This window comes from Girardinichthys multiradiatus, chromosome Y, assembly GCF_021462225.1.
Source record: "Girardinichthys multiradiatus isolate DD_20200921_A chromosome Y, DD_fGirMul_XY1, whole genome shotgun sequence".
Lineage (NCBI taxonomy): Eukaryota > Metazoa > Chordata > Actinopteri > Cyprinodontiformes > Goodeidae > Girardinichthys > Girardinichthys multiradiatus.
Window position 1 is genome coordinate 27,906,788 of NC_061818.1, and position 26,789 is coordinate 27,933,576.

Here is a 26,789-nt window from a genome sequence, read left to right on the forward strand (position 1 = left end):
GCCCTGCAAAAAGAATGACTTTTATTTTAATCCTTAATCCTACATATTGTCATGAAATTTTTATGATAATTTCAGCCCATTTTAAAAATATTAAAATGTTTTTTTAGATATTATTTATATTTATATCATTGGATATATATCCTACCTGCGTCCCAGCTGAGTTACCCGGATATGATGATGTCTAAAGGTGCTATCAAAGAAAGATTTATATAATTATTTAAATATAAAAAAAACACAGCATGCTCCCCTTCCTACATCCTACTGCATTAAAGACGTACTGCTTGACATATAGCATCAAACATTATTGTATAAAATGTTGTTACAAATAAACCCTTTATGTCCTTCTGAAAATCTTTCCTCAAAATACTTTCTCAAATTTTTTAAATCTTAAAATCTTTCATTTGAATCTTCATTTAATCCTGGACTAATTAGGGAGTTGTTTCATTTCAAATAATTCAGATCAGCATTACAAAGAATCACTTGACATGACAAAGGTGACAAGAAAAAGAAGATGAAATTAATAACTTAAAGCAAAGTACCAGTATTGGTTAATGTAAACAACAAATGACTTACCTGTGAGTGATGCCTATCAGTTCTCAGTGGAGTCTGGGGCTACTGCTTTTATACAGGCTGAAAATGCCTGGTCAGCAGCAGTCTGTCTCTCGATTTGGTCAAGCATCCTTGTCATCTTAAGACCCATCGTGTGAGATTTCAGCATCACTCTGCTATTTATTGATATAACATTTACTAGCTTTCAAACTAAAGCCTTTTTAAACAAAACTGAATTACTTTATTGATAAATCAAGATAATTCAGAACATGTGTAAAAAAACAAATGATGAATGAACAAATGAAACTAATGAATTGGAATAAAAAGTAAATAAGGCAGCAAAACATTAACACTGTAGTTTTAAAACAGTATGCCCTGAGTTCTATAATATACAATAATAATGACAGCAAGAAATAATTACAATTTTTAATTGCTCTATTTGGGATCAAGTCACATGACCATCCATTTTGGATCCAATAATGTGTTGCCCATAGTCAAATCTCAGTAAATGTCACCTGTATCAAGTGGCAAAGTTTGTCCAGATTTCAAATATTTTTAACAAAACTTCATAGCATACTGTTTTCTTAAGACATGCATGTTTCTCATATAAGCATGTGTCATTTGCTCATGAAACATAAGTCTGACAGTAATCTTGAAAGTATGTCCAGAAATAGATACTAAGACAAATGTGTACTTAAATAAATAATTTACACAAATAAATTTCAAATCTTACTAACTTAAATGAGATTAACTTTAAAGAACTGATAACCTTGTAGTGAAAAGCTATGCCTTCTTATGCTGGCAAATAAACAAGCCTGCAGCCAAGAACAGAAATTCATTTGGGGAAGCTCCCAAGTGGTGCTGGTATACAGTTGCAGGACACTGGCACAGCTCATATTCCTCTTATAAAACTGAATGTAAGGCCTTTCCTTAAAGTTCAAGCGGTGTTACACCTTGCCTTAAAAGGGGTAGAAGAACATTTGGCAACAGGGTGAGAGAAGACCTAAAATAAGTACCACTCATATGTCAAAGATGTTTATCCTCATGCAGCAATTGATTCTAAGGATATTGTTGCTGTTGTGGACAGTTAGTATCCTTGCAAAAATATGCAACTTTGATTGTGATCCTTTACTGGCCAAAGCTTGAGAAATATGCATGAAAACAACTGCCTAAATGGTTTTCAAAGGGATTAATAATACTAAGGACAATAGATCGGTGATATTTATTAGACTTTAGAACAGTTTCTATTATTAAGGTGGTACAAAAAGAAACAATTTGTTCTATTTATCTGACTTGTTTATTGCACTTTTCATTGTATTTCTTATTTAGATTGTATTTAACAGCATTACTTTTTATCTGAGAGTACAACAAAGGAGTTGTCTTTGTATTGTTTATTCTTGTATGACAGTTGATTAATTATTTACTTTTCTGACTTACTTTAAATAGAAAAGTAACATTTTGCGATAACCATTCATATTGATCTTGGTATTATATTTATTTTTGTCCCATAGACATAAACATTTTTGTCTTAAAGCAATAAGCTGTGTCAGTGTTTGCAGAAGTACAGTTTTCTTTAGTTTTGTTGTTTCTTAAAATTTATAGAGTTGATACAAAGATTTATGTAAGTATGTTGAGAAGTATATTGTTGTTTACAGTTAAAACAGCATTTCCCTCATGATGTTTGAAAAAAGGTTATCCAAACTGATGAAATCATAACAAAATGACAATTATGAAGGTTAAACCTTTCCTTGATGGCTCAGAACAGAAGATTCAAATTGTCAATATGCTTACATCAGGTTACTATGTTGTTAAAAAGTTAAAGTTTTCATGTTTCATCATTGTCAATATCATCAGGAATACTAAAACCTGCACAAAAGTCATTATATTTTAAGCTTTTTTTGGCACCACTGGCCTTTATTTATTATTAGTTGGAAAGGAAGTAGAGCAGAGACTAATAGAAAAGACCCAGGACTTGAAATTGAAACTGGGACAGCTGCATCATTCGCAGCCTCAGTACAGGTCCTTCTCAAAATATTAGCATATTGTGATAAAGTTCATTATTTTCCATAATGTCATGATGAAAATTTAACATTCATATATTTTAGATTCATTGCACACTAACTGAAATATTTCAGGTCTTTTATTGTCTTAATACGGATGATTTTGGCATACAGCTCATGAAAACCCAAAATTCCTATCTCACAAAATTAGCATATTTCATCCGACCAATAAAAGAAAAGTGTTTTTAATACAAAAAACGTCAACCTTCAAATAATCATGTACAGTTATGCACTCAATACTTGGTCGGGAATCCTTTTGCAGAAATGACTGCTTCAATGCGGTGTGGCATGGAGGCAATCAGCCTGTGGCACTGCCGAGGTCTTATGGAGGCCCAGGATGCTTCGATAGCGGCCTTTAGCTCATCCAGAGTGTTGGGTCTTGAGTCTCTCAATGTTCTCTTCACAATATCCCACAGATTCTCTATGGGGTTCAGGTCAGGAGAGTTGGCAGGCCAATTGAACACAGTGATACCATGGTCAGTAAACCATTTACCAGTGGTTTTGGCACTGTGAGCAGGTGCCAGATCGTGCTGAAAAATAAAATCTTCATCTCCATAAAGCTTTTCAGCAGATGGAAGCATGAAGTGCTCCAAAATCTCCTGATAGCTAGCTGCATTGACCCTGCCCTTGATAAAACACAGTGGACCAACACCAGCAGCTGACACGGCACCCCAGACCATCACTGACTATGGGTACTTGACACTGGAATTCTGGCATTTTGGCATTTCCTTCTCCCCAGTCTTCCTCCAGACTCTGGCACATTGATTTCCGAATGACATGCAGAATTTGCTTTCATCCGAAAAAAGTACTTTGGACCACTGACCAACAGTCCAGTGCTGCTTCTCTGTAGCCCAAGTCTGGGGAATGCGGCACCTGTAGCCCATTTCCTGCACACGCCTGTGCACGGTGGCTCTGGATGTTTCTACTCCAGACTCAGTCCACTGCTTCCGCAAGTCCCCCAAGGTCTGGAATCGCCCCTTCTCCACAATCTTCCTCAGGGTCCGGTCACCTCTTCTCGTTGTGCAGCGTTTTCTGCCACACTTTTTCCTTCCCACAGACTTCCTACTGAGGTGCCTTGATACAGCACTCTGGGAACAGCCTATTTGTTCAGAAATGTCTTTCTGTGTCTTACCCTCTTGCTTGAGGGTGTCAATAGTGGCCTTCTGGACAGCAGTCAAGTTGGCAGTCTTACCCATGATTGGGGTTTTGAGTGATGAACCAGGCTGGGAGTTTTAAAGGCCTCAGGAATCTTTTGCAGGTGTTTAGAGTTAACTCGTTGATTCAGATGATTAGGTTCATAGCTCGTTTAGAGACCCTTTTAATGATATGCTAATTTTGTGACATAGGAATTTTGGGTTTTCATGAGCTGTATGCCAAAATCATCCGTATTAAGACAATAAAAGACCTGAAATATTTAAGTTAGTGTGCAATGAATCCAAAATATATGAATGTTAAATTTTCATCATGACATTATGGAAAATATTGAACTTTACCACAATATGCTAATATTTTGAGAAGGACCTGTATATGATCCACCTGCATACAGTACAGACCAAACGTTTGGACACACCTTCTCATTAAAAGAGTTTTCTTTATTTTCATGACTATGAATATTGTAGCTTCACACTGAAGGCATCAAAACTATGAATTAACACATGTGGAATTATATACTGAACAAAAAAGTGTGAAACAACTCAAAATATGTCTTATATTCTAGGTTCTGCAAAGTAGCCACCTTTTGCTTTGATTACTGCTCTGCACACTCTTGACATTCTGTTGATGAGCTTCAAGAGGTAGTCACCTGAAATGGTTTTCCAACAGTCTTGAAGGAGTTCCCAGAGATGCTTAGCACTTGTTGGCCCTTTTGCCTTCACTCTGCGGTCCAGCTCACCCAAAACCATCTCGATTGGGTTCAGGTCCGGTGACTGTGGAGGCCAGGTCATCTGGCGCAGCATCCCATCACTCTCTTTCTTGGTCAAATAGCCCTTACACAGCCTGGAGGTGTGTTTGGGATCATTGTCCTGTTGAAAAATAAATGATGGTCCAACTAAACGCAAACCGGATGGAATAGCATGCTGCTGCAAGATGCTGTGGTAGCCATGCAGGTTCAGTATGCCTTCAGTTTTGAATAAATCCCCAACAGTGTCACCAGCAAAGCAACCCGACACCATCACACCTCCTCCTCCATGCTTCACGGTGGGAACCAGGCATGTAGAGTCCATCCGTTCACCTCTTCTGCGCCGCACAAAGACTCGGTGGTTGGAACCAAAGATCTCAAACTTGGACTCATCAGACCAAAGCACAGATTTCCACTGGTCTAATGTCCATTCCTTGCGTTCTTTAGCCCAAACAAGTCTCTTCTGCTTGTTGCCTGTCCTCAGCAGTGGTTTCCTAGCAGCTATTTTACCATGAAGGCCTGATTCACACAGTCTCCTCTTAACAGTTGTTCTAGAGATGTGTCTGCTGCTAGAACTCTGTGTAGCATTGACCTGTTCTCTAATCTGAGCTGCTGTTAACCTGCGATTTCTGAGGCTGGTGACTCGGATGAACTTATCGTCCGCAGCAGAGGTGACTCTTGGTCTTCCTTTCCTGGGGCGGTCCTCATGTGAACCAGTTTCTTTGTAGTGCTTGATGGTTTTTGCGACTGCACTTGGGGACACTTTCAAAGTTTTCCCAATTGTTCGGACTGACTGACCTTAATTTCTCAAAGTAATGATGGCCACTTGTTTTTCTTTACTTATCTGCTTTTTTCTTGCCATAATACAAATTCTAACAGTCTATTCAGTAGGACTATCAGCTGTGTACTGTATCCACCTCCTGCACAACACAACTGATGGTCCCAACCCCATTTATAAGGCTTGAAATTCCACTTATTAAACCTGACAGGGGACACCTGTGACATGAAACCCATTTCAGGTGACTACCTCTTGAAGCTCATCAACAGAATGTCAAGAGTGTGCGGAGCAGTAATCAAAGTAAAAGGTGGCTACTTTGAAGAACCTAGAATATAAGACATATTTTCAATTGTATCAAACTTTTTTGTTCAGTATATAATTCCACATTTGTTAATTCATAGTTTTGATGCCTTCAGTGTGAAGCTACAATATTCATAGTCATGAAAATAAAGAAAACTCTTTGAATGAGAAGGTGTGTCCAAACTTTTGGTCTGTACTGTATGTTAAAGTATGTTAAATTATTTCGAACTCTTTGCCATAAAAATTGACGTATATCCTGTAGAATTCAAGTAAAAAACAAACATGTTTATTAGAGGAAAACATGTTTTAATAATTGTAATCACGTTATTGCACAAATATTCAAGCCGTTAAACTAACAAAGAGTCTATACTTCCTGAAACAGCTCAAGAAGTACAAGCTACCACATTATGTGGTAGCTTGTACTTCTACACAGTCATTAAGTCTGTCAAGTGTTCGTCCATCGCTGTGTGGTTTGGCTCCTTGGTTTAATTCAGAGCTGCATACTTTAAAGCACAATGTTAGAAAATTGGAGAGAAAATGGCGCTCTACACACCTAGAGGATTCCTACTTAATCTGGAAAAATAGCCTACTGTTGTATAAAAAGACACATCGCCAATCTTGAACAGCTTATTTCTCATCATTAATAGAAGAGAACAAGAAAAGAAAGAAGAGGTTTCTCTTTAGTACAGTTGCTAAACTTACACAGAGTCATAGCTCTGTTGAGCCATCCATTCCCTTAGCTCTCAGGAGTCATGACTTTATGGGATTCTTCTTAAATAAAATTGATTCTATTAACAAGAAAATCTTTGACATACTCCCGAAGATGATTACTTCATCCTCAGCAAGTGAGACAACATTGGAAATAACTGCAGAACCTGATTTGTGTTTGGACTGTTTAGATCCTGTGAAGCTTCCTGAGTTATCAGAAATATTAGTTTCATCTAAACCTTCAACTTTTATGTTAGACCCAATCCCAATCAAAATATTTAAGGAAGTGTTCCCTCTGATTACCAGCCCCATTTTAGATATGATTAATCTATCTTTAGTAAATGGATATGTACCATAGGCTTTTAAGTTAGCTGTAATTAAACTTTTACTTAAGAAACCTTTGCTTGATCGAGATGACTTGAAAAAATATAGAACTATATCCAATCTTCCATTCTTATCTAAGATTTTTGAGAAAATAGTTGCTCATCAAATGTGTGAGCATTTACACAGCAATGACCTGTTTGAAGAGTTTCAGTCAGGCTTCAGAGCTCATCATAGCACTGAAACAGCTCTGCTGAAAGTCACTAATGATATTCTTATGGCCTCAGATAATGGACTTGTGTCTGTTCTGGTTCTGTTAGATCTCAGTGCTGCATTTGATACAGTCGATCACAATATTCTCTTAAAAAGGCTGGAATATGCTGTAGGGATCAGGGGAACAGCGCTAGGCTGGTTTAAATCTTATCTGTCTGACAGATTCCAGTTTGTTCATGTAAATGATAAATCATCTTTCAACTCTAGGGTTAATTGTGGAGTACCACAGGGTTCAGTACTTGGGCCAATTCTCTTTACTATATATATTCTTCCAATAGGTCAAATTATCAGGCAGCATAGGATAAAGTTTCACTGTTACGCTGATGATACTCAGCTTTACTTATCCATAAATCCTGATGAGCCCAACCAGTTAGATAGACTACAAGCATGTCTTGAAGATATAAAAACTTGGATGACTTTAAATTTTTTGCTTCTAAATTCAGACAAGACAGAAGTTGTCGTCTTTGGACCGAAGTCTTTAAAAAAGAAACTGCTTAGTCAATCACTTAACCTGGATGGCATTAACTTGACCTCCGGTAATAAAGTAAAAAACCTTGGTGTTACTTTTGACCAGGACATGTCATTTAAATCCTATATTAAACAGGTTTCTAGGATTTCCTTCTTTCACCTCTGGAACATTGCCAAAATTAGAAATATCCTATCCAGGAGTGACGCTGAAAAACGAGTCCATGCATTTGTTACTTCAAGGCTGGACTATTGTAATTCTTTACTATGAGGATGTCCACAAAATACAGTTAAAAGCCTTCAGCTGATTCAAAATGCTGCAGCAAGAGTTCTGATGAAAATTAAAAAGAGAGATCATATTTCTCCTATTTTAGCTTCCCTTCATTGGCTCCCTGTTAAATTTAGAATAGAATTTAAAATTCTCCTCCTCACATATAAAGCCCTTAATGATCTAGCTCCATCATACATCAGAGATCTGATGGTTCCATATGTTCCTAACAGAGCACTTTGTTCTCAGACTGCAGGTTTACTGGTGGTTCCTAGAGTCTGTAGAAGTAGAATGAGAGGCAGATCTTTTAATTATCAGGCTCCTCTCCTGTGGAACCAGCTCCCAGTTTTAGTCCGTGAGGCAGACACCCTGTCTACTTTTAAGGCGAGGCTTAAAACTTTCTTTTTTGATAAAGCTTATAGTTCGAGTGGCTTAGTTTATTAGGGAGGGAGCCTTCCTCCCTCCCTGTTGGTTGGAGTAAGGGGAGTCAGGTTTAGCCTAAACGGCTCAGTTATGGTTGAGGTGCAAACACACCCTCCATTTCTGCTACCTGTATGACCCCTTCTCTTTTCCAATGGTTATAATCAGTCTGACAGAGAGAGGTATCCCAATCCTTGTGGTTTTTAGTATAACAATGACCATCAGTGGGACCCTTTGTGGGGTGCCTTGAGACGACATTGTTGTAAATAAGCGCCGTTTAACTAAATAATCTGAACTGAAACTATCTGTGTAGTTATGCTGCTATAGGCTTAGGCTGCTGGAGGACATAACGACCACTTTCACCCTCTTCGCTACATTCTCACGCTACTCTCCAGTTTTGAATTATTTGCTGTTATTTCAGCTTTTAACCCTGTTCTCTCTATTCTCTTCCTAGAAGCTACACCTGGCCTGGCTCTGTGTCTACCTGTGACACCTTTCTGGAGAGGGGAATCGTCCGAGCTTCTGCTGGCAACAACTTAATGCTCACCCTCTACCGATGATCCACATAGCCCTGTATTTTAGTGTTTAATCCTATCTCTCTCCTAGACATGGCGATTGACTGAGCTTTTACTGTAACTAACTCTATGTCCTCTCTTTCAGACTCTAACCTTGAAAACTGGCTCAGAGTTTATCTGTTCTTTCTTTCTAGGTGAAACAACTAAAGGAGCTATATCCATTAACATTTACTTTCCCTTCCTATAGAAAGTACTCCTGGATCAGTGCTTCTTTGTTCTCTTTGTGTCTCTGCTCTGTTCTCTCAAACCCCCAGTCAGTTGTGGCAGATGGCCGCTTACACTGAGCCTGGTTCTGCTGGAGGTCTCTTCCTGTTAAAAGGGAGTTTTTCCTCTCTGCTGTCGCTACATGCATGCTCAGTATGAGGGACTGCTGCAAAGTCAACGCCAGTGACTGTCCACTGTCTCTACATGCTCATCCGGTAGGAGGGAATGCTGCACGTCACTGACTGGATGCAATCTGCTGGGATTCCTTAGATAGAAAAACTTTTTATCCAATTTGAATAAAAAGCTAACTCCGACTGCACTGTTCAATGGTTAGGATTAATTGGAATGTATGAACCTGACTTTTGTGAAGTGCCTTGAGACAACATGTGTTGTGAATTGGCGCTATATAAATAAAACTGAATTGAATTGAATAAAGTCTATACGCCATAAACACTTGAAATTGAAGTCAAATTTCTTGTTTGTGCACACAATCGTGGGCAATAACATTCATTCTGATTCTCATACTTGGTTGAAGTACATTTTGATTCAATTTCAGCATCAGTATTCTTGAGTTTATGGCTACCATCAATTAAATTGAATCTAATTAACCTGATATATTCCTAACTGAGTTTTTCCTGACATTTTCTCATTTGCATCCTTTGTCTAAAGCCATAGTTTGCTGTGAAATTACAAAAAGTCGAAAGGATATCAGTGTGTAAAGGTATCAGCAAGAGAAGGGTATAAAAAAATCCAGTGTCATGCAAACACCATGGCTCAGTGTAGGCAGTCACCAATAATTGGAAAACATAATGGGACATACAAAAACGGGACATTTCTGATAAAAAGACATGATGTGTATTTTTAACAGTTTTGGTGACATGATTGAAACAGTCAATACTGCCCATAGGCAAACACTGAAGGAGCTTCAAAAATTTCAAATAAGTACTGGTTGTGTTCTGCATGTGACAACAATCTCCTGTCATCTCCACCTGTCTAGAAGTAGTTAGTAGAAGTAATAGGGTTCCAAGGCATAATTTGTTTTTTCAGAAAAATACATCCAGGCTTGGCTAGAATTTCTCAAAACCCTGTACAAGAATGTATCTTGGCCAGGTGAAATCAAACTGGAACGTTTGGACCATATCTCCAAAAGTTATGTTTGGCACCAAAACATGACTAATAGTAGGCTATACCATAGCGACAGTAAAAATGGTGGTGGCAACATCAAGCTCTTACTTTTCTGCAGGACTTAAGGACTTGCAATGAAGTTGCTCTCAAGGTGAAGGATGTTTTTGACAAATACCTTCAATTGTCTGCTAGAAAGCAGAAGATGAAAAAGGGTTTTAGTTTTCAGCATTACAGTCTAAATCAACAAAAGATTGGCTTTATAAGAGGAAATTAAAGTCTTGAAATGGTCTAAACACAGTTCAGAAAAAAGTTATGTTGGGTCACCTCAAGGTGACTGTAGACAATAGACATCTACACAATCTGATAGATTCGCAGAAATGGCAAGTAGAGAAAAATTACCAAGTTAGGGTTTGGTATGTTGTTACACTGTTCCAAAGACTTAATGCTGAAGTTGCATCCAAAGCTGCTATAACAAAGTCTTAATAAAAAGGTAACCACAATTATGCAACCAGACAATTTTTTTTATATGTTTTTCCTTCTAACAGTTTTTTTTTTTTTCAGATGACTTGCACAGGATGAAGGCCATTTTATAATAAAAAATTCTTAAAATTATTTATCATATTTTTATTTTTTAAATTACAAAATTTGGCATTTTTACAGGGTTGTGTAGTCTTTCAAGAGTCAGCGAAAATGTTTAAAACTTATAAATAGCCCAGAAATAAAAAAAAACTCTTTTTTGGGATTATGAGCAATCCTGAATAAATGTGACTATATTAAAACATTAGACTACAGCTGTCTTTATTGTACCTTACAGAATAGAAAAAATATTAAAAATGTTGTCAAAATGAAGGAGCAGCATCAGTGTAAGTTAACGGTTTACTGTGTATTGCAGTAATTGGCCTTTTCCCTTTTTAACTCCCTTTCCTCTTTTACACCCACCACCAGCTGGTGGCAGTATTAAACCCTGTCGTTGGGACAACAAACAGCAGAAAAACTACAAACTTTCCACAGGTTTGTAGTTTTTTTGACTGCGCTTGCGTACTTTGTAGCGGTAACCGGAAGTTACATGGAGGACTACACGCCTTGAGCTCGCAAGCTAGTTTAGCCTTTCGAAAGTTAGCATAGAGTTTTAACTGTCGTAGTCGTTTTCTTTACGAAGAAATGCCTTCCTTAAATGGAAAAACTGACGTTATATTTGTAAGTTATACAAAAGAGAATATTATATAATATCTCTCACTATTTCTAACATTAATTGTATCTAGTTAGCGTAAACCTAGCTCGACTGGGTGCATAAGATTAAGAGAGACAGCTTTTTTTAAAATAAAGTAATACTTTTTTATCAAGACACCGTAATAATACAAAAAAATGTAAATTCAAGTTCACTGTTGCTGTAATACCTAATTTAGGCAAATACTTAATATTTTGCTGTGATGTACTAACAACAAACGTCACTCTTTCGTATATTTTAGCTTACAGCGTCATTTGTGTTGTATTACTTTTGTTTTTATAGGAGGATGATGATCTTCCTTATGAAGAGGAGATTATCAGGAATCCATACTCAGTCAAGTGTTGGATGCGCTACATTGAATTCAAACAGAATGGACCCAAATCCACGCTGAACATGATATATGAACGGGCTCTGAAGGAATTGCCTGGAAGGTAACTTACACGTCAAGGCTGTGATTAGGACAGTTGTGTGTTAATGAAAGATAATTGCACACTCTGATTTTGATCTTCTCTTTTTTTAATCAAAATTTGCCTTAATTTGTACAGCTATAAGTTGTGGTACAATTATTTGAGAGAAAGGAGAAAACAAGTCAAAGGAAAATGCATTATAGATCCAGCCTATGAGGAGGTCAATAACTGTCACGAAAGGGCACTCGTGTTTATGCACAAGGTAATAATGTCTCAAAATGAACCAATTTCACGTAAAATAAAGATCACTCATACAATAGACCACATTGCGTGAGTTTGGGCATCGTTTTTGGAGCTAACCAAGAATTCTCTCCATAATATTAGATGCCCAGGATATGGATTGATTACTGTCAGTTCGTCGTGTCACAGTGTAAGATCACAAGAAGTCGGAGAACGTTTGACAGGGCTCTGAGAGCGCTACCTGTAACCCAGCACCCACGGATCTGGCCTTTGTATCTGCGATTCGCTCATAATCTGCCGCTGCCTGAGACAGCCCTACGGGTGTATCGAAGGTACCTTAAGGTGAGATCTTAGTGCACAATAAATTTCTGCAAAACAGCAGTCATTTAAGAATTCATGCAATCATCAGCTTTACAGACACTTTTAGTAATTTCACTCAGGTAAAAGGTAAAATAAATTAAAAAAGCATTGTTCTAAAGGTAACATTATGTTCTAGAGATTTAAGCGCAATATTTTACTACATAGTTCAAAGTATACCATCTTCTCTTTATGCCTTCCAGCTATCTCCAGAGAATGCAGAGGACTACATAGACTACTTGCGGTCCGTTGGTCGCTTGGATGAAGCAGCTGTGCGATTAGCAGCAATTGTAAATGATGAAAGCTTCGTGTCCAAAGAGGGCAAGTCTAACTATCAGGTAAAATCTAATTTCATGTCAAGCACCACCGAGTGTGTCTGTATTAGGCTGATCATAATAACATATGAAACCTTATTGTACATGTATTTTTATGTTTTTGTTCAGCTGTGGCACGAGTTGTGTGACCTGATCTCTCAGAATCCTGATAAAGTGACCTCTTTAAATGTTGGAGCTATTATACGTGGAGGCCTCACACGCTTCACAGACCAACTTGGAAAACTTTGGTGCTCTTTGGCTGACTATTACATCAGGAGTGGACACTTTGAGAAAGTGTGTTTTTGCTCAATAGGTTCTATTTTAATGCATAAATAAGTTTTTGTAATAATTTATTTTCTGACTTTTGCTGTATATTTCCATATTTGGTTTCTTTCGGTTGTTTGAAAGGGAATGCATGATGTATCAATTTAATTGTCTTTGTATTCTCAGGCACGGGATGTTTATGAGGAAGCCATCCTTACTGTGGTTACGGTAAGGGATTTCACACAAGTGTTTGATAGCTATGCTCAGTTTGAGGAAAGCATGATTGCCGCAAAGATGGAGACCACTGCTGAGATGGGACAAGAGGAGGAAGGTTTGTGTTATTTAGGTAACATTGATAACACATCTTTCTTTCACAGTTTCACATATGAATGGCTTAATTCTTTCCCCGCCTCTAACCAGATGACATAGACCTGGAACTTCGACTGGCACGCTTTGAGCAGCTAATTGCCCGGCGACCACTTCTGCTCAACAGTGTACTACTGAGGCAGAACCCCCATAATGTCCATGAGTGGCAAAAGCGAGTAAAACTTCATGAAGGAAATCCACGACAGGTAGATTTTAGGACCTGTATGCATTTTCACAAAACCATTTATGTACCAACTACTGTGTCACTTGGAGTACTCATGAATACATGAAAAATGTGTTCACTCCAGATCATCAACACATACACTGAGGCAGTACAGACAGTGGATCCAATGAAGGCCACCGGCAAACCTCATTGTCTCTGGGTTTCTTTTGCTAAATTCTATGAGGAAAATGAACAGCTGGATGACGTAAGTCTTTCCTTAGTGGTTATTTAGACTCTTTGAACTTCTGATGAAATTTGTTTTTCTTTTAATTTATTTGTTTCATATTTCTTGACTTAGGCCAGGACGATCTTTGAGAAAGCTACTAAAGTGAACTACAAACAGGTGGATGACCTCGCTGCAGTTTGGTGTGAATATGGAGAGATGGAGCTTCGCCATGAGAACTATGATCAGGCACTACGCATACTGAGGGTAACATGGTTCTGTTAGATATTTTGGGTAATACAGGGGCTGTGTGTGCATGATCACATTTGTAAATTTTTTATCCTTTATGCCTTTTTTTGCCTCTTTTTCTTCTCATTTGTCGGTCGAGATATGGAAGAGACTGACACATAAAAAGGATTTTTAAGATGGCAAACATTTTAAAAATCTTACGTGATTTCCTTTCAGAGCAATATTTCTACAGTCATGCAAATTTAAATTATCTTTTTTGCCCGTATTGTCTGATTTTTATCAATTCAGTATATTAGCATTGGTTTACAATAAATGTTATCGATTGTTCCAATCAATAACAGTGCAGTTTTTTCTGTGTAGTATTATTTGAGTGTAGTATTATTTGTTAGATCCCAGTTTGTAAAAGTTTTATTTCAACTTAGATCAGCAGATTATGGTCAATCTGAACTATAAATCACTTTCACTTCATAAGCTTGCATGGGACAACAGGTAATATTAGAGAGATAACAGAAAAAGACTGCAACCGCACTTTACTTAGGAAGGAGGGGGACATCTGCCTCAACCCACTGGGGATCCAGTAGATTAAAAGGGAGATGGAAGCAAACACAAAAGCATCAAGCTGGGGAGAAACAGTGAAGAGGTTGAAGTGGAGAGAACTTGACCTATTGAAAAGTATTTTTTTACGATACATTTATCTAGATGTCTGATAATATGTCGTAAAATTATATTCAGACTCTAAGCAGGAAACAAAAGACAGAGAAAGCAAAGGAGCATGATGCAGTGCTAGTGAGAAGCACCTTGATGCACTATAAAGTAGATGCTTAGCGACATCTATTGGCAAGTTTAGGAATGCAAAAATACTAACGTGTTTTCAAATGTTTTTAAGGAATGTCTTTGGACTTGGTAACAAATGAAACAGAGAAATAAGAAAAACATCAAAAGAATGTTATGTATTATTTTATATTTTGTCTGGAAACATTGAGTGTGCAGATGTCTCGTTGTGTTTGGTTGTACTAATTGTACTCTTAATGACACAAACAAGAATAGATGCATGATTGCTCAGATATTGTGAAACTTCTTAACTTATTGAATAATAAATCTTGGCATATTATAAAATGCAGGCAAATATAATTAAATACTCATATCTAAAGCAAGTGAAATTAATCATACTATTCTTTGGCATGTTGCAGATATATTGTGGCTTGAATACTAATGTTATATTTTTGTATTAGAAAGCTACAGCAATCCCATCTAAGAAAGCAGAGTACTTTGATTCATCCGAGCCAGTACAAAACAGAGTTTACAAGTCCCTGAAGGTCTGGTCGATGTTAGCAGACCTGGAGGAAAGTCTTGGCACTTTCCAGGTATGTATATGAATATCTAGGTGATGACAAACCTCAGAATCAGATCTATAGTTTTCTTATCCCCTTTTCCCTGTTATTCTGTTTTTAATCATCAGTCTACAAAAGCAGTGTATGATCGAATTATTGATCTACGCATTGCCACTCCTCAAATTGTCATCAATTATGCCATGTTCCTTGAAGAACACAACTACTTTGAGGAAAGCTTTAAGGTAAGAACATTTGATCCAGTTCTCTGTAAAATGTCTTTTATTACTCATTTTTTTATTTTTCTTAGATCACTTTGACAATATTTATGTTGCTCCTTTCCTTTGAAGGCTTATGAGCGAGGGATCGCTCTCTTCAAGTGGCCCAACGTTTATGACATCTGGAACACTTATCTCACCAAGTTCATTGATCGTTATGGCGGCAAAAAGTTGGAGCGAGCTAGAGATTTATTTGAACAAGCCCTGGATGGCTGTCCTGCCAAGTTTGCTAAGAGTAAATAGCTTTCATAGCATTACTGGAAAAAAAAAAGATCATTAAATTTTGTGTTGTTTTTCTATCTGTAAAATGGTTTGAATCAATGTTTTTTTTTTAGCCATTTATCTATTGTATGCCAAACTGGAAGAGGAGTATGGATTGGCACGACACGCCATGGCTGTCTATGAAAGAGCAACACAGGCAGTGGAAACTGAAGAGAGACACCATATGTTTAATATCTACATCAAGAGAGCAGCGGAAATCTATGGAGTTACATACACCAGAGCTATTTACCAGAAGGCTATTGAGGTGAAGTACTGTTTTTATTGGCATAAAACAATACTTGGAAGGGTTTCTTCTAATTTTTCTGCAGCGTATACCTCATCAAAGTCACAGGGTTCCCAAGAAAGTTCTGTATTCACAAAATCATTTATTTAAACTTGATACCTGAAAAATCTTTAACAACCAAACCAGCAATTATGCTAAACCTTTTTACCTTTTTAGGAATGTTGGAAATAATGAACATCATAGTAGTTGCACTTCCAATGTAAAAGGCCAAGGCTAGTAAGTGTAATTGCAATAATTATTGTGAGTATTGGTCACTGAACTACTGTGCTAAGTTTGCCTGGAACAATACGTTTGTAATATTTATTTAATTCAGATATTACATTATAATCTTATAATACTACTGTTCCGTATTTGCTGAAATTACAGATATCTGAGGATTACCTTTTGTACTTTCCCAGGTTCTTCCTGATGAGCATTCGAGGGACATGTGTATGAGATTTGCTGACATGGAGTGCAAACTTGGTGAGATTGACCGTGCCAGAGCAATCTACTCCTACTGCTCTCAGATCTGTGACCCAAGGGTGAGAAAAGACACCTTTTAACATTTTCTCACCAAACTGCTGGGACATTTTTTTTATTTCTTTTGAAATCTTTATCATATTTTAGGTGACAGCCAATTTCTGGCAGACCTGGAAGGAATTTGAGATCCGCCATGGAAATGAGGACACCATTAGGGAGATGTTGAGGATCAAACGCAGTGTCCAGGCTACATACAACACTCAGGTCAACTTCATGTCCTCTCAAATGCTGAAGGCTTCAACAAGCTCTACAGGCACTGGTAAGAAATAGCAGATTTGATAGTTGGACCATCAGTTGTGTGTTCCCTTCGTTTATATTGTTAGTATTTGTAGCTTGTTAATTCCTAGCTCATGGATAGCTGTAATAATTTTACTATTGTTGAAAGGCTATCCTTTTTTTGTATTATTTAAAATTTTATATTTTAAGCCATGCACAGTCAGGTTACATGCAAGGGCAGAGCATAATAACTGCCATCAGACGTTTTATAAATATATATTTTAAAAAAAACAACTTTCCGCTGTGCTTTTTCATGATCTGTAAAGAGCATTTGATTGTGTAAATTTTGGCCTTCTCTTTCAATGTTGGAAACATATACGCTATAGTGACTGTATAAAATTGGTTTTCAAGCTATCCAACAGGGAGAACACAGTCTTTAGACCTCTGATGTTACCAAACCTAAATAGTCAAAATAAAGCAGAAACATCCAAGTGTTACCATCAAGGGTCAATCTTGGAACAAATTATTGTTTTCTATTAAAATAAAGTAAGCACATCATTAATACCCATGAGGGTAACTTGCATACCTGTAGAGACATAAAATATAAGTGAATCTACAGTTCTGCTTAAAATTATTCAAACCCTTGATAAATTTAGATTTAAAATGATTTAATTTCAACCAAAACGTTTATTTCTGGTGGGAAATTAAACAGGCAAAACAATGTAAAAGAAATATCAATTTTGAAACAAAAAAAAAAACAATTTACCATTTTATTTACATTTTATTTAAAAAAATAGTTTGCCAAAAATTATTTAGCCTCTTCTCCGTGAATAACTGAAGCATTTTGGCTGTAATACAGCAATAAAAGCCCTTTTTACAGTTGCTAAAAAGATTTTTGGCATGTTTCTGCCTTATTTTGGTCATTTACCTTTAGTGACGAGCTCTAAGTGTTTGAGGTTGAAAGGCCTCCCTGCCATTACCATAATATTTAGTTCCTTCCATGGATTCTCTATTAGATTCAAGTCAGGAATTTGAGTCACACCGAAACGTTAATAGTACTTCCAGTCAGAAGAAAGGTTTTGGGAAAACCCAATTTTTAATCACAACAAAACTGAAACAATTCAATTCAAAAATACTTTATTAATCCCAAAGGGAAATTAATTGTAGTTGTCGCTCATTATGAAGGTTTCTTCAAAGAGCCGTTGTAGATGCTGATGGCTGTGGGCAGGAAGGATCTGGGGGGGAATTACACTGCTCTAAGTATTTCTTATTTGGTATCAGTTTCAGATCTTGCTCCTGGCCAAATGGGAATTGATGATATGAAAATGTTGGAGCAGAAAGCTCAGCAACTTGCTGCAGAGGCTGAGCAGGATAAGCCCAAACCCAAAGAAAAAATTCTATTTGTCAGGTTTGTTATTCATATTCTGACTGGCTGATTAGTAATTTAATATAGGCTTTCATTAAATCCACTCACTTTCAATAAATCACTATTTTCCTTTTCCATTTGCACAGGAGTGACACATCTCGAAGCGAGTTGGCTGAGCTTTCCAAACAAGCAAATCCTGATGAGATAAACATTGATGAGGATGAGGATGAAGATGACGAGGACCAAGGACCTGATGGTTAGTGTGAAACAGATTAAAAGTAGGGAAACAAGGCATTTCTGTAGACGTCTTTGAGTCATTAAAATTCAAATTTCTGTGTTTTTTGTCTTTACAGAGGTGCAGCTTGAGCAGAAGAGTGTTCCAACAGCTGTGTTTGGGGGCCTTAAGGATGACTAAAAAATTACTCAATGAATTTTGCAAAGATCCAGACTTCTGTAATATTTCAGTGGCTACATGTTTTAGATTAGGAGGAATGTTTAGATATATCATTAGTCTAATACAGACAGCCTAAAAAATTAGTAGACGCGTTGTCCTTTTAAAATTCTGTTTTTTTGGTGAGGAGGTGTATCTCTTTTGACCACAGGTCAGTGATTCTTAAACATGAAACCCAACATGCTTGTGTAAATGGGACTTTCATATGACATTGCTCACACTTAAACCAGATGTATTTAACTTTATTTCGGGAAAATATTTTGGAAAAAGAAATAAATGCATTTAATACATATTTTTTACCAGTACAAAATTTAAAGACCTTTATTTGACTGGAAGTTATGTGCCAGAACACATAAGGAACGAACATTCTTTCATCAGCTTAACGCATTTCTAAGTGAAGCAATACACTTTTGCATTCATGGCTTTAATGTCACAATTGGTAATTTAAAGAATTTCCAAAAAGTTGAAAAAATTTATTTTAATTCTAATTTTTCAAATGTTTGGTTCAAGCTGCAGTTGCATACTGTATAAGCATTAAACCGTTTGTAGTTGAATGCTGGGATTATGTAAAGTTTCAATCAGTAAATGCTGTTATAGAGAGCAGTTTGGTTTCTCTTTTGTTCTAATTACATGATCCATTTGCTCATTATTCATATAGATTTAATGTAATAATGCCATAAAATGGGATACAGAGGCAATACTTAAATCTGAAAATAAATTTGGTATTTTCTTACAAATGTCTTGAAAGCAGAGTTGCTCAATGTATGAGTTGTAAGCACCCCAACATTGGATTCAAACTTTGACCTGTATTAAATACTGACTTGGAATAGTTTTATAATTGTTTAGAATAGCTGAGACGTAATCCTCTTATAAAGTTACTACAGCATGCTGTCTAGACCATTTGTGAGCATCATGTGATGACGTGCTCTTGGGTCTGCTGTTTACCGAGGCTGTAGGTGCTGCAGGAAATGGCTATTTTGCCGTCATTGCCTGACATAAAAGTACATTTGTTTTTTTTTGCTGGAATGATATATTTTAGTGTACAAAATGATAAAGATGGGGAAGTATCAAAAAAATTTAATAAAATACACCATGTTGTGATGGGTCCATTAGCTTCTAACTAAAATATATTTAATTTCTGCATATATATATCCATTCACAATAGAGCAGTTTCCTACCAAGTTAGTTAATATGACAGACTATTTTAATAAAATATTGTGAATTAACTCCAGCAAAACACACCGCTGCAATATTGCAATTCATTATATTCAGTTCTGGGTTGGAGGAAACTTGCTTGTTGACTTCCTTTTAGCATGTTTTACTGTGTCCTTTTGTATATGATTACGATTATTTTGAATTCAGTACTTTGGCTTTGTTAATGGAGTTTGTAACACTTTAAAAAGTAATACTACAAGGATTGCACTCCTCTCCCCTCGGGTTCAACCACATACCAAATGCACCTGTAGCAAAACTACCACCACACCTCTACCTGCTGTCTGCTTGCACAAGGAGGGCCCGCCCTCATTGTGCAGGCTCAATTTCTATTGGCCGGTGGGGTGAGCGAGCGATTCCAGTGTGGAGCACCTGGTGGTCACTCATCGGCTGGACTAAAGTGGAGCTGTGTACGGTGAAGTGACAACGCAGCAATGCGGACGAAGAGGGGCAGAAACAAGAGGGAATAGTCCGGCTTTCTGGAGCATCTCGGCATCTTTTAGCTTCGTTCGGTGGTAAACTGTAACTGTAACGGACATTTTTGTCGCAGAGAAGTACATTAGCTGGCTTTGAAGCAAGACCGGGGCGGATATTTCCCGAGGAAAACCTGGAACCACATCCGTATTCCCAGCCCTGCGGTCGTGTGGAATACTGACCTGAAATAATGATTGCCTGAGGATTTTTATACCTTCTTGAATACCTTTTTTTTTTGCCCGCATCGCTTGCTATTTTTTTTTTTCTTTTTACAGTGTCGCTATGGTGGACTCCCCCACTAAGAAGAAGACTTTTTTGGTCCGAGACATAAAGCCATTGGATTTGTATGACTGCAGTAAATCAAAAATATGTGCAAGTGTAGGATGGCTGCTGGCGAAGTCCTACGGGAGTTCAGGTAGGGTTTTTTTTTTTGTTTTTTTGTTCGGGCCTGGTGGCTTAAAATCCAGTTTTACTCAGGACCATCATTCTTTTGTTTTCTGGTAATGTGTTTACATTATATTAGTGAAACGCACATGCTCTGAAAGCAACTGCAGTGCTTGTGTTGTTCGGTGATTTTAGCACAAAGAGCCGCAGTTGAAAAGAGGACGCTGGCACTGTATGCATTTTTGGACTGTGACACATGTCATTTGTTCTGTTTCTATGGGTATGTATGTAAGAGGAACGGGCCTCCTCATGTAGGCCTCCCTTATCAAGCTAACCACTCTGTTCTAATACCAGTCCTGAGGTCTGAAATGACAGGCTACACAGACATGGTACACAGGGCATTTGTGTTCTCAAATATGTTCTTTCATCTGTGACAATGGCAGTTTACACCGGACAGACTAAACTATAGTCTCTGCTGTATTTATTACCAATGCATATAAATTAAATCCAGTGTTTGGAAGTATTCAGCATTATTCTATGGCAACTTAATTTACTAGACGTTCTCCTCCAGTATCTTCAGTCAGTAAAATTCCTGATTGACAAACCACTCAGTCACTGTGATGCAAAAAAAAAAACTTCCAACGTTATATAAGTAGTATTTTACACACCACACAAAGATCTATGTTTGGGTTGCTTGAAATATTGTCAGTTTTAACCCTGATATGTTGACACGTGGGTTTGTTTTAGAATACCAGCTTGGAAAAGATTATAACTTCAGGAAAGGAGACACCATACGTGCCTTTTCATTCCAGTTGATTTTACAAGACTACTTTCTCACCAGTCAAATGATATGTCATTGACTTGAAGGTAATGTAATCGTATGTTCTAAAAAGGGTTGGAGAAGATCACAAGTGTTGCTCATCTGGCCAGTAAAGGTTTTTTTTTTGTGAACTCCGTTTTTCTTCAGTAATTTAACCTTTGTGTTACACAATCACACACAGGTCTTGGGTATAAGACTGCAGGCTGTTGCCACCTTTGTGTACTCAATTTAGCACCTTAGCCACACCCTATGGTCAAAGTCATGTCAAGCCACAGGGATATGACAACAAACACTCATCATGTTTAGTTTCTGTCTTAATCAACTCAGTAGCCTTGATGATAGTCATGCAAATTCAGGGTGACATCACCAGATCCTTTCCCAGAAATTCAGCTGGTTAGGAAGGGTAGCCAAGGAGGAGCCAGGCTAGGTCATCTTAGCTTTTCAAGCTCAATTAACTTGATTAAAGTAACAACAGGCAACATTTTAAAACATTTCTAATGAACCAGTGTGTTAAATAAATCAAGTTCTTTTTAAGATATGTGGCAAAACCAAATGCTCTGTCATCTAATATATAAGCTACTCAAACATAAATCTCTATTTAGTTATGAAATGCTTAAAGGGTTGAATTAAAATATTTATGTTGGCACTAAAAAAAGGTATTAAGGCTTAGAGACCAGGACAGCCAGAAGGTTGAACAAAATCCCACCATCAGTATTCATTTATGCCTAAACAAAGTAGCATGGAGGGTAATGATTAAAAAGCTAAAGCAATGAAATGAAATTCCAATTTCCTGTTTTACCTTTAGGCAAGGACTGGCAGGTGTGTGGCTTTTATACATAGGAGATTATAACATTCATTAGTGAACTTGTATTCTAAATATGTAGCAAAACAACTGATCCAGCTTGAAGGTTGAGGGGGGAAATGATTGACTAATTATCTAAGGGTGACTCAAGCTAGTTTGTTCCATTAGGCTGGAATGAAACTCGAGACTTACCTGTTTAGGCTAGGAGGAAGCTTGTTTTTAATAAGCAACACTTACAGGCCTTCAGTTTTTCTCCTGAGTTCACGCCATTGGTTTAAACTGTGCGTCAGTGTTATGTCTATTTTACTGCCGTTAAGTAAAACCAGGGTGTACTTTAAAACAAAAAAATTGTTAAATTGTGATAAATAGTAAAATCTTGGAAAAACCAACCAGTGTTAGTTTTATGGTCCAGATGAAATACAGGCTCATGAGGATGTATGCTTGTTGTTAGTGTTCAGTCAGAATGTTTAAATTGTGTACAAGGTGATATTCCTTAAGGCCAATCCCTGGACACGGTTGCTGTATTTTATTTTGTATTTCAGTGGCTCCAAGCCAGTTTTTCCCTTTGCCAAGTCATGCTGCCATTTTGTGCCTATATATTCCCATTTCTAACCTATAAACAAATCATTGTCTATCCATGGTCTTGAACCATTTTTTATCAGTGTTAATGGAAAAAACAAAATGGAACTTAAAAAACTCGCTTAACAAGGAGAACGATGACAATCAAAGTGGCACTTTTATTAAATTACTGCAAGATCAGTGTAAATTTAATTGTAGTTAGGTATTTTCATGAGTGGTAGACATGTTATGGTATAAATAAGTATAAGAACATTCACTCTACTTATTAAAGGTCCAAGTAGGCTTTAAGTAATTGCATCCAGATATATTTTAGCGTTTGATTCTAACATCTCTTTAAAGTTCTAGCATCTCTTTATATTGCATCTCAATTATTTTTATATTTACTTGCCTTCTCCTCTAGTGTTGTCCTGTTTACTTCTGAAGTGGCTGTAATGTAATCACTTTCACTCTGTAGGATGTTATTCAGTGTACACCGGCCCTTTAATGCAATTAAGCCTACTGTGCTGCAGTGGAGCAGTGCCTGTGTTAATGTTACAGGATATGATGGGCTTTCAGGGATAGCATGTTTATGGTAAGTGGATCTTTGAGGGCATGTGAAGACGAGGAGCTTCATTTGTTGTGTGCTTTATCTCCCAATCAGACTGTGGTCCAGAGATCAATAGCTGATTGCTGTCTACGCCATTTTAGCCTCTGACCAATAAAGAAAAGGTACTCCTTTTGTTTTGTTTTTTTTCTTAAAATAAATTAACAGTAATATTTTAACTCACAGACCTGGCCACTGCACATTGATAGTGATGTCGATCAGGGTGTGCTGCATTTTGAAACATTCTGAAATAAAGTTATTAAAAATGAGCTAAGGTGACCTCCTTGATGCCATTTTTCTGAGTTTGAGTGGTTACATGGAGTGTGGGCTGCTAAAATTGCTCTTCTGACTAAAGCTAAAGGTTTTTGCGTAACAGAACAGTACCTACTTTGTTCTTAAAATAAAACCAGATAATCATATGTGTTTGATCTTTTCAACCACATGATGAACATTTAAAACAACAAGCAGGAATACACTGGGTGTCACTGAATTATTTAGTAAATAGCAGAGTTCCTGAAAGTTTTCAGTTGGCATCTTGTCTTCTAAAGGGATCATGAAGCCTTCTTAAAATCAGCGTACATTTTTATTCTTAAAGGGTAATAACACAAAGGCCGCTGGTTCTTGCTGAGCTATTTCATTCTGAAGAACCTTACTCACCTTGAACATTTGCTAGGTGCTAATGCTTTGTATAGAAGCCTGTCTTGCTGTGTGTTATGAGCACTTTGAGACATGTGGTGATGTTCTATGACCCAGCCAGTATACAAGCTCAATCAGTCAATGAAAAGGGACATGTCTCCTGTTACCTAACTTTGCATGTCAGTTTCAGATACCAGCTAACAGAGCAAACCTGACTGCAGCGTTGCTTGTAAACTATAACAGTTCCACTAGACCTTTTTAAAACTTGTCCAATTTTACATAAATAACTGTTTTGCATATCTGCTCAGTTGCTTCTTCTCCCAGTCTGAATAGTAAGAAGTCAGTGAGCTGTTGGGGTTGTCAGGGTTTACCATGTTTCATGCTCAGATGGAAAGTTGCTGGACTACTTTTTACCTGGACTGATCTGCCAGTGGTACTGACTGAGTCAATAAACTTTGCACACGTTTGACTTTTGCCTGTTCACTCAAACCAATAGATAAAGCACTGACTCCATGACCTGTAAAAATGACAGGGAGGTTCTTGCACCAGTTTAAGCAAATACGTATTTTTGTAAAAATGAAAATACATTCAAAGAGTTGTATTTTATTCAGTGTTATGTTAGCTTTTCTTGTCTTTTTACCATTATTTATACAGCTTTAAGCTGCATTTTTTTCATACCTTCCCATCGGTTTGCTGTCATTACTTGAGGTTTATGTAGTAAAAATTTGACTTATGGGCAGTTCTTTATGGACCTGCTACTTGAAACTTGTACCTAGTTTTATATTTAATATGTCATGGACTGTCATTGTTTATGGTAAGTCACACAGGGAAATTAGTTTCATAACAGTCTTTCTCATATCACCAAGTTGTGGCATTTGCATCTGCTTTGCCATCTAGGGGAGTTTTTAGCACATCCTTCCCGGGACCTATTTTTCTTACATATACATTAATTACTTCAGCTTTCTGTTTTTTTAATATGGAAAAGAATATAACAAGTTATGATCAGTTTTAGACTCAAAGTTTATAATATGTTTTCTGTTTTTATGACTGATTTTTCAATTTCTGAAGACCTTTTAAACTCTTAGACACTTAAGAAGGTTTATACAGACACACAAATGGATTTGGTGAAACTGGTTTCTTTGTGGGTTTGTCAAATACAGTCATAAAACATTTGGTGTAGGATAATTGTAATAGTTTAGGTCTTAAGTAGTCATTGACCAGTCTAAAAGCATTGTCTACAATTACACCTAACAAAATCTTTTAACAAAATAATCTACTATTAATAATCTATTTACTTTTAAGTTATTCAGATTTGCAGGGGAGAGGTCTGTCACCACTCGTGGTGCGTTATCTGTTAGTGGGAAATGGGAAGTTAAAACATTTGGTTTGTTGCTTATGTTTGGATTCTTTTAATTTTTTTTATTTGACATTTCTCTTTAATGTTCTTTCCAGTAAGCTTAGTCATTTAAAATGTAGAAAGTGTTATTTATGTATTTTTGTGTTTTAATTTGAATCATAAGTTTAAAAATCAATTTCTGTCAGTTGTTTAATACCCAAATTAATATGCAGCTACAGAAGAACAGAATTATGATGTAAATTTTGGCGTCCGCTATTGTTCTGGATGTTACTTTACTTGGGCTTTTGAGACTGTCGTATTTTTTTTTGGTCAAGCAAATGTGATAAAATTGCGCCTGCGATCAGTAAACATGGCAAAGAAACTTGTATCTGCCTGAAAGCAACTTTTTAAACTAGCCAACATGTTTGTGTTCATCCTTGCCTGAAGAGTTAGTTAAAATTGGTAAGAGTGAGCATTTTTGTTTTTAAATTTTTAGACTTATGCTTTGGTGTAATAAAAAAACCATAGATGCCAAGCGACTGTTGATTGAAGTTTTTTGTTAATTATTAAGGGAAGTCATGAAATACAGGGGTTGGACAATGAAACTGAAACACCTGTCATTTTAGTGTGGGAGGTTTCATGGCTAAATTGGACCAGCCTGGTAACCAGTCTTCATTGATTGCACATTGCACCAGTAAGAGCAGAGTGTGAAGGTTCAATTAGCAGGGTAAGAGCACAGTTTTGCTCAAAATATTGAAATGCACACAACATTATGGGTGACATACCAGAGTTCAAAAAAGGACAAATTGTTGGTGCACGTCTTGCTGGTGCATCTGTGACCAAGACAGCAAGTCTTTGTGATGTATCAAGAGCCACGGTATCCAGGGTAATGTCAGCATACCACCAAGAAGGACGAACCACATCCAGAACTGTCCGTTGGGAGCTCCACAGGGTCAATATACACGGCCGGGCTGCTATAGCCAAACCTTTGGTCACTCATGCCAATGCCAAACGTTGGTTTCAATGGTGCAAGGAGCACAAATCTTGGTCTGTGGACAATATGAAACATGTATTGTTCTCTGATGAGTCCACCTTTACTGTTTTCCCCACATCCGGGAGAGTTACGGTGTGGAGAAGCCCCAAAGTACCACCCAGACTGTAGCATGCCCAGAGTGAAGCATGGGGGTGGATGGGTGATGGTTTAGGCTGCCATGTCATGGCTTTCCCTTTGCCCAATATGTGTGCTAGATGGACTGCCAAGGACTACCGAACCATTCTTGAGGACCATGTGCATCCAATGGTTCAAACATTGTATCCTGAAGGCGGTGCCGTGTATCAGGATGACAATGCACCAATACACACAACAAGATTGATTTGATGAACATGAAAGTGAAGTTGAACATCTCCCATGGCCTGCACAGTCACCAGATCCAATAGGCTTTGAGTTGTGTGTAAAATAATTTTGTTGTTGCAAAACGTGTTTTGT

General features: G+C 37.2%; 2 protein-coding genes across 4 annotated transcripts in view; both read left to right on the plus strand.

Annotated features, from left to right (window-relative positions):
• The first annotated feature begins 10,998 nt into the window (after positions 1–10,998).
• LOC124864435 (pre-mRNA-splicing factor SYF1-like) lies at positions 10,999–19,584 on the plus strand. The gene is made up of 19 exons (XM_047359213.1): positions 10,999–11,140; positions 11,454–11,602; positions 11,717–11,840; positions 11,963–12,160; positions 12,379–12,513; positions 12,619–12,783; positions 12,940–13,084; positions 13,174–13,325; positions 13,428–13,547; positions 13,641–13,772; positions 14,987–15,118; positions 15,214–15,327; positions 15,433–15,595; positions 15,696–15,886; positions 16,324–16,446; positions 16,532–16,703; positions 17,942–18,068; positions 18,173–18,282; positions 18,380–19,584. Exons 1-19 carry the CDS (start codon positions 11,105–11,107, stop codon positions 18,439–18,441), a joined length of 2,550 nt encoding a protein of 849 aa, XP_047215169.1. The 5' UTR covers positions 10,999–11,104; the 3' UTR covers positions 18,442–19,584.
• A 462-nt stretch (positions 19,585–20,046) lies between these two features.
• LOC124864296 (calmodulin-regulated spectrin-associated protein 3-like) overlaps positions 20,047–26,789 on the plus strand; it is a 28,442-nt gene continuing 21,699 nt past the window's right edge. For all 3 annotated transcript variants that reach the window (XM_047359026.1, XM_047359028.1, XM_047359027.1), the window contains exon 1: positions 20,047–20,578. In XM_047359026.1, coding sequence (XP_047214982.1) covers positions 20,446–20,578 — 133 coding nt within the window. In that variant the 5' untranslated portion in view covers positions 20,047–20,445. The remainder of the gene's footprint in view (positions 20,579–26,789) is intronic.

Excerpts from the sequence above, each read along its gene's own strand:
- LOC124864435 (XM_047359213.1), top strand. The coding sequence starts at position 11,105 with ATGCCTTCCTTAAATGGAAAAACTGACGTTATATTT. Across the intron at positions 11,603-11,716 it reads CTGAAGGAATTGCCTGGAAG|CTATAAGTTGTGGTACAATT; the intron begins GTAACTTACACG and ends TAATTTGTACAG. Across the intron at positions 11,841-11,962 it reads CACTCGTGTTTATGCACAAG|ATGCCCAGGATATGGATTGA; the intron begins GTAATAATGTCT and ends CCATAATATTAG.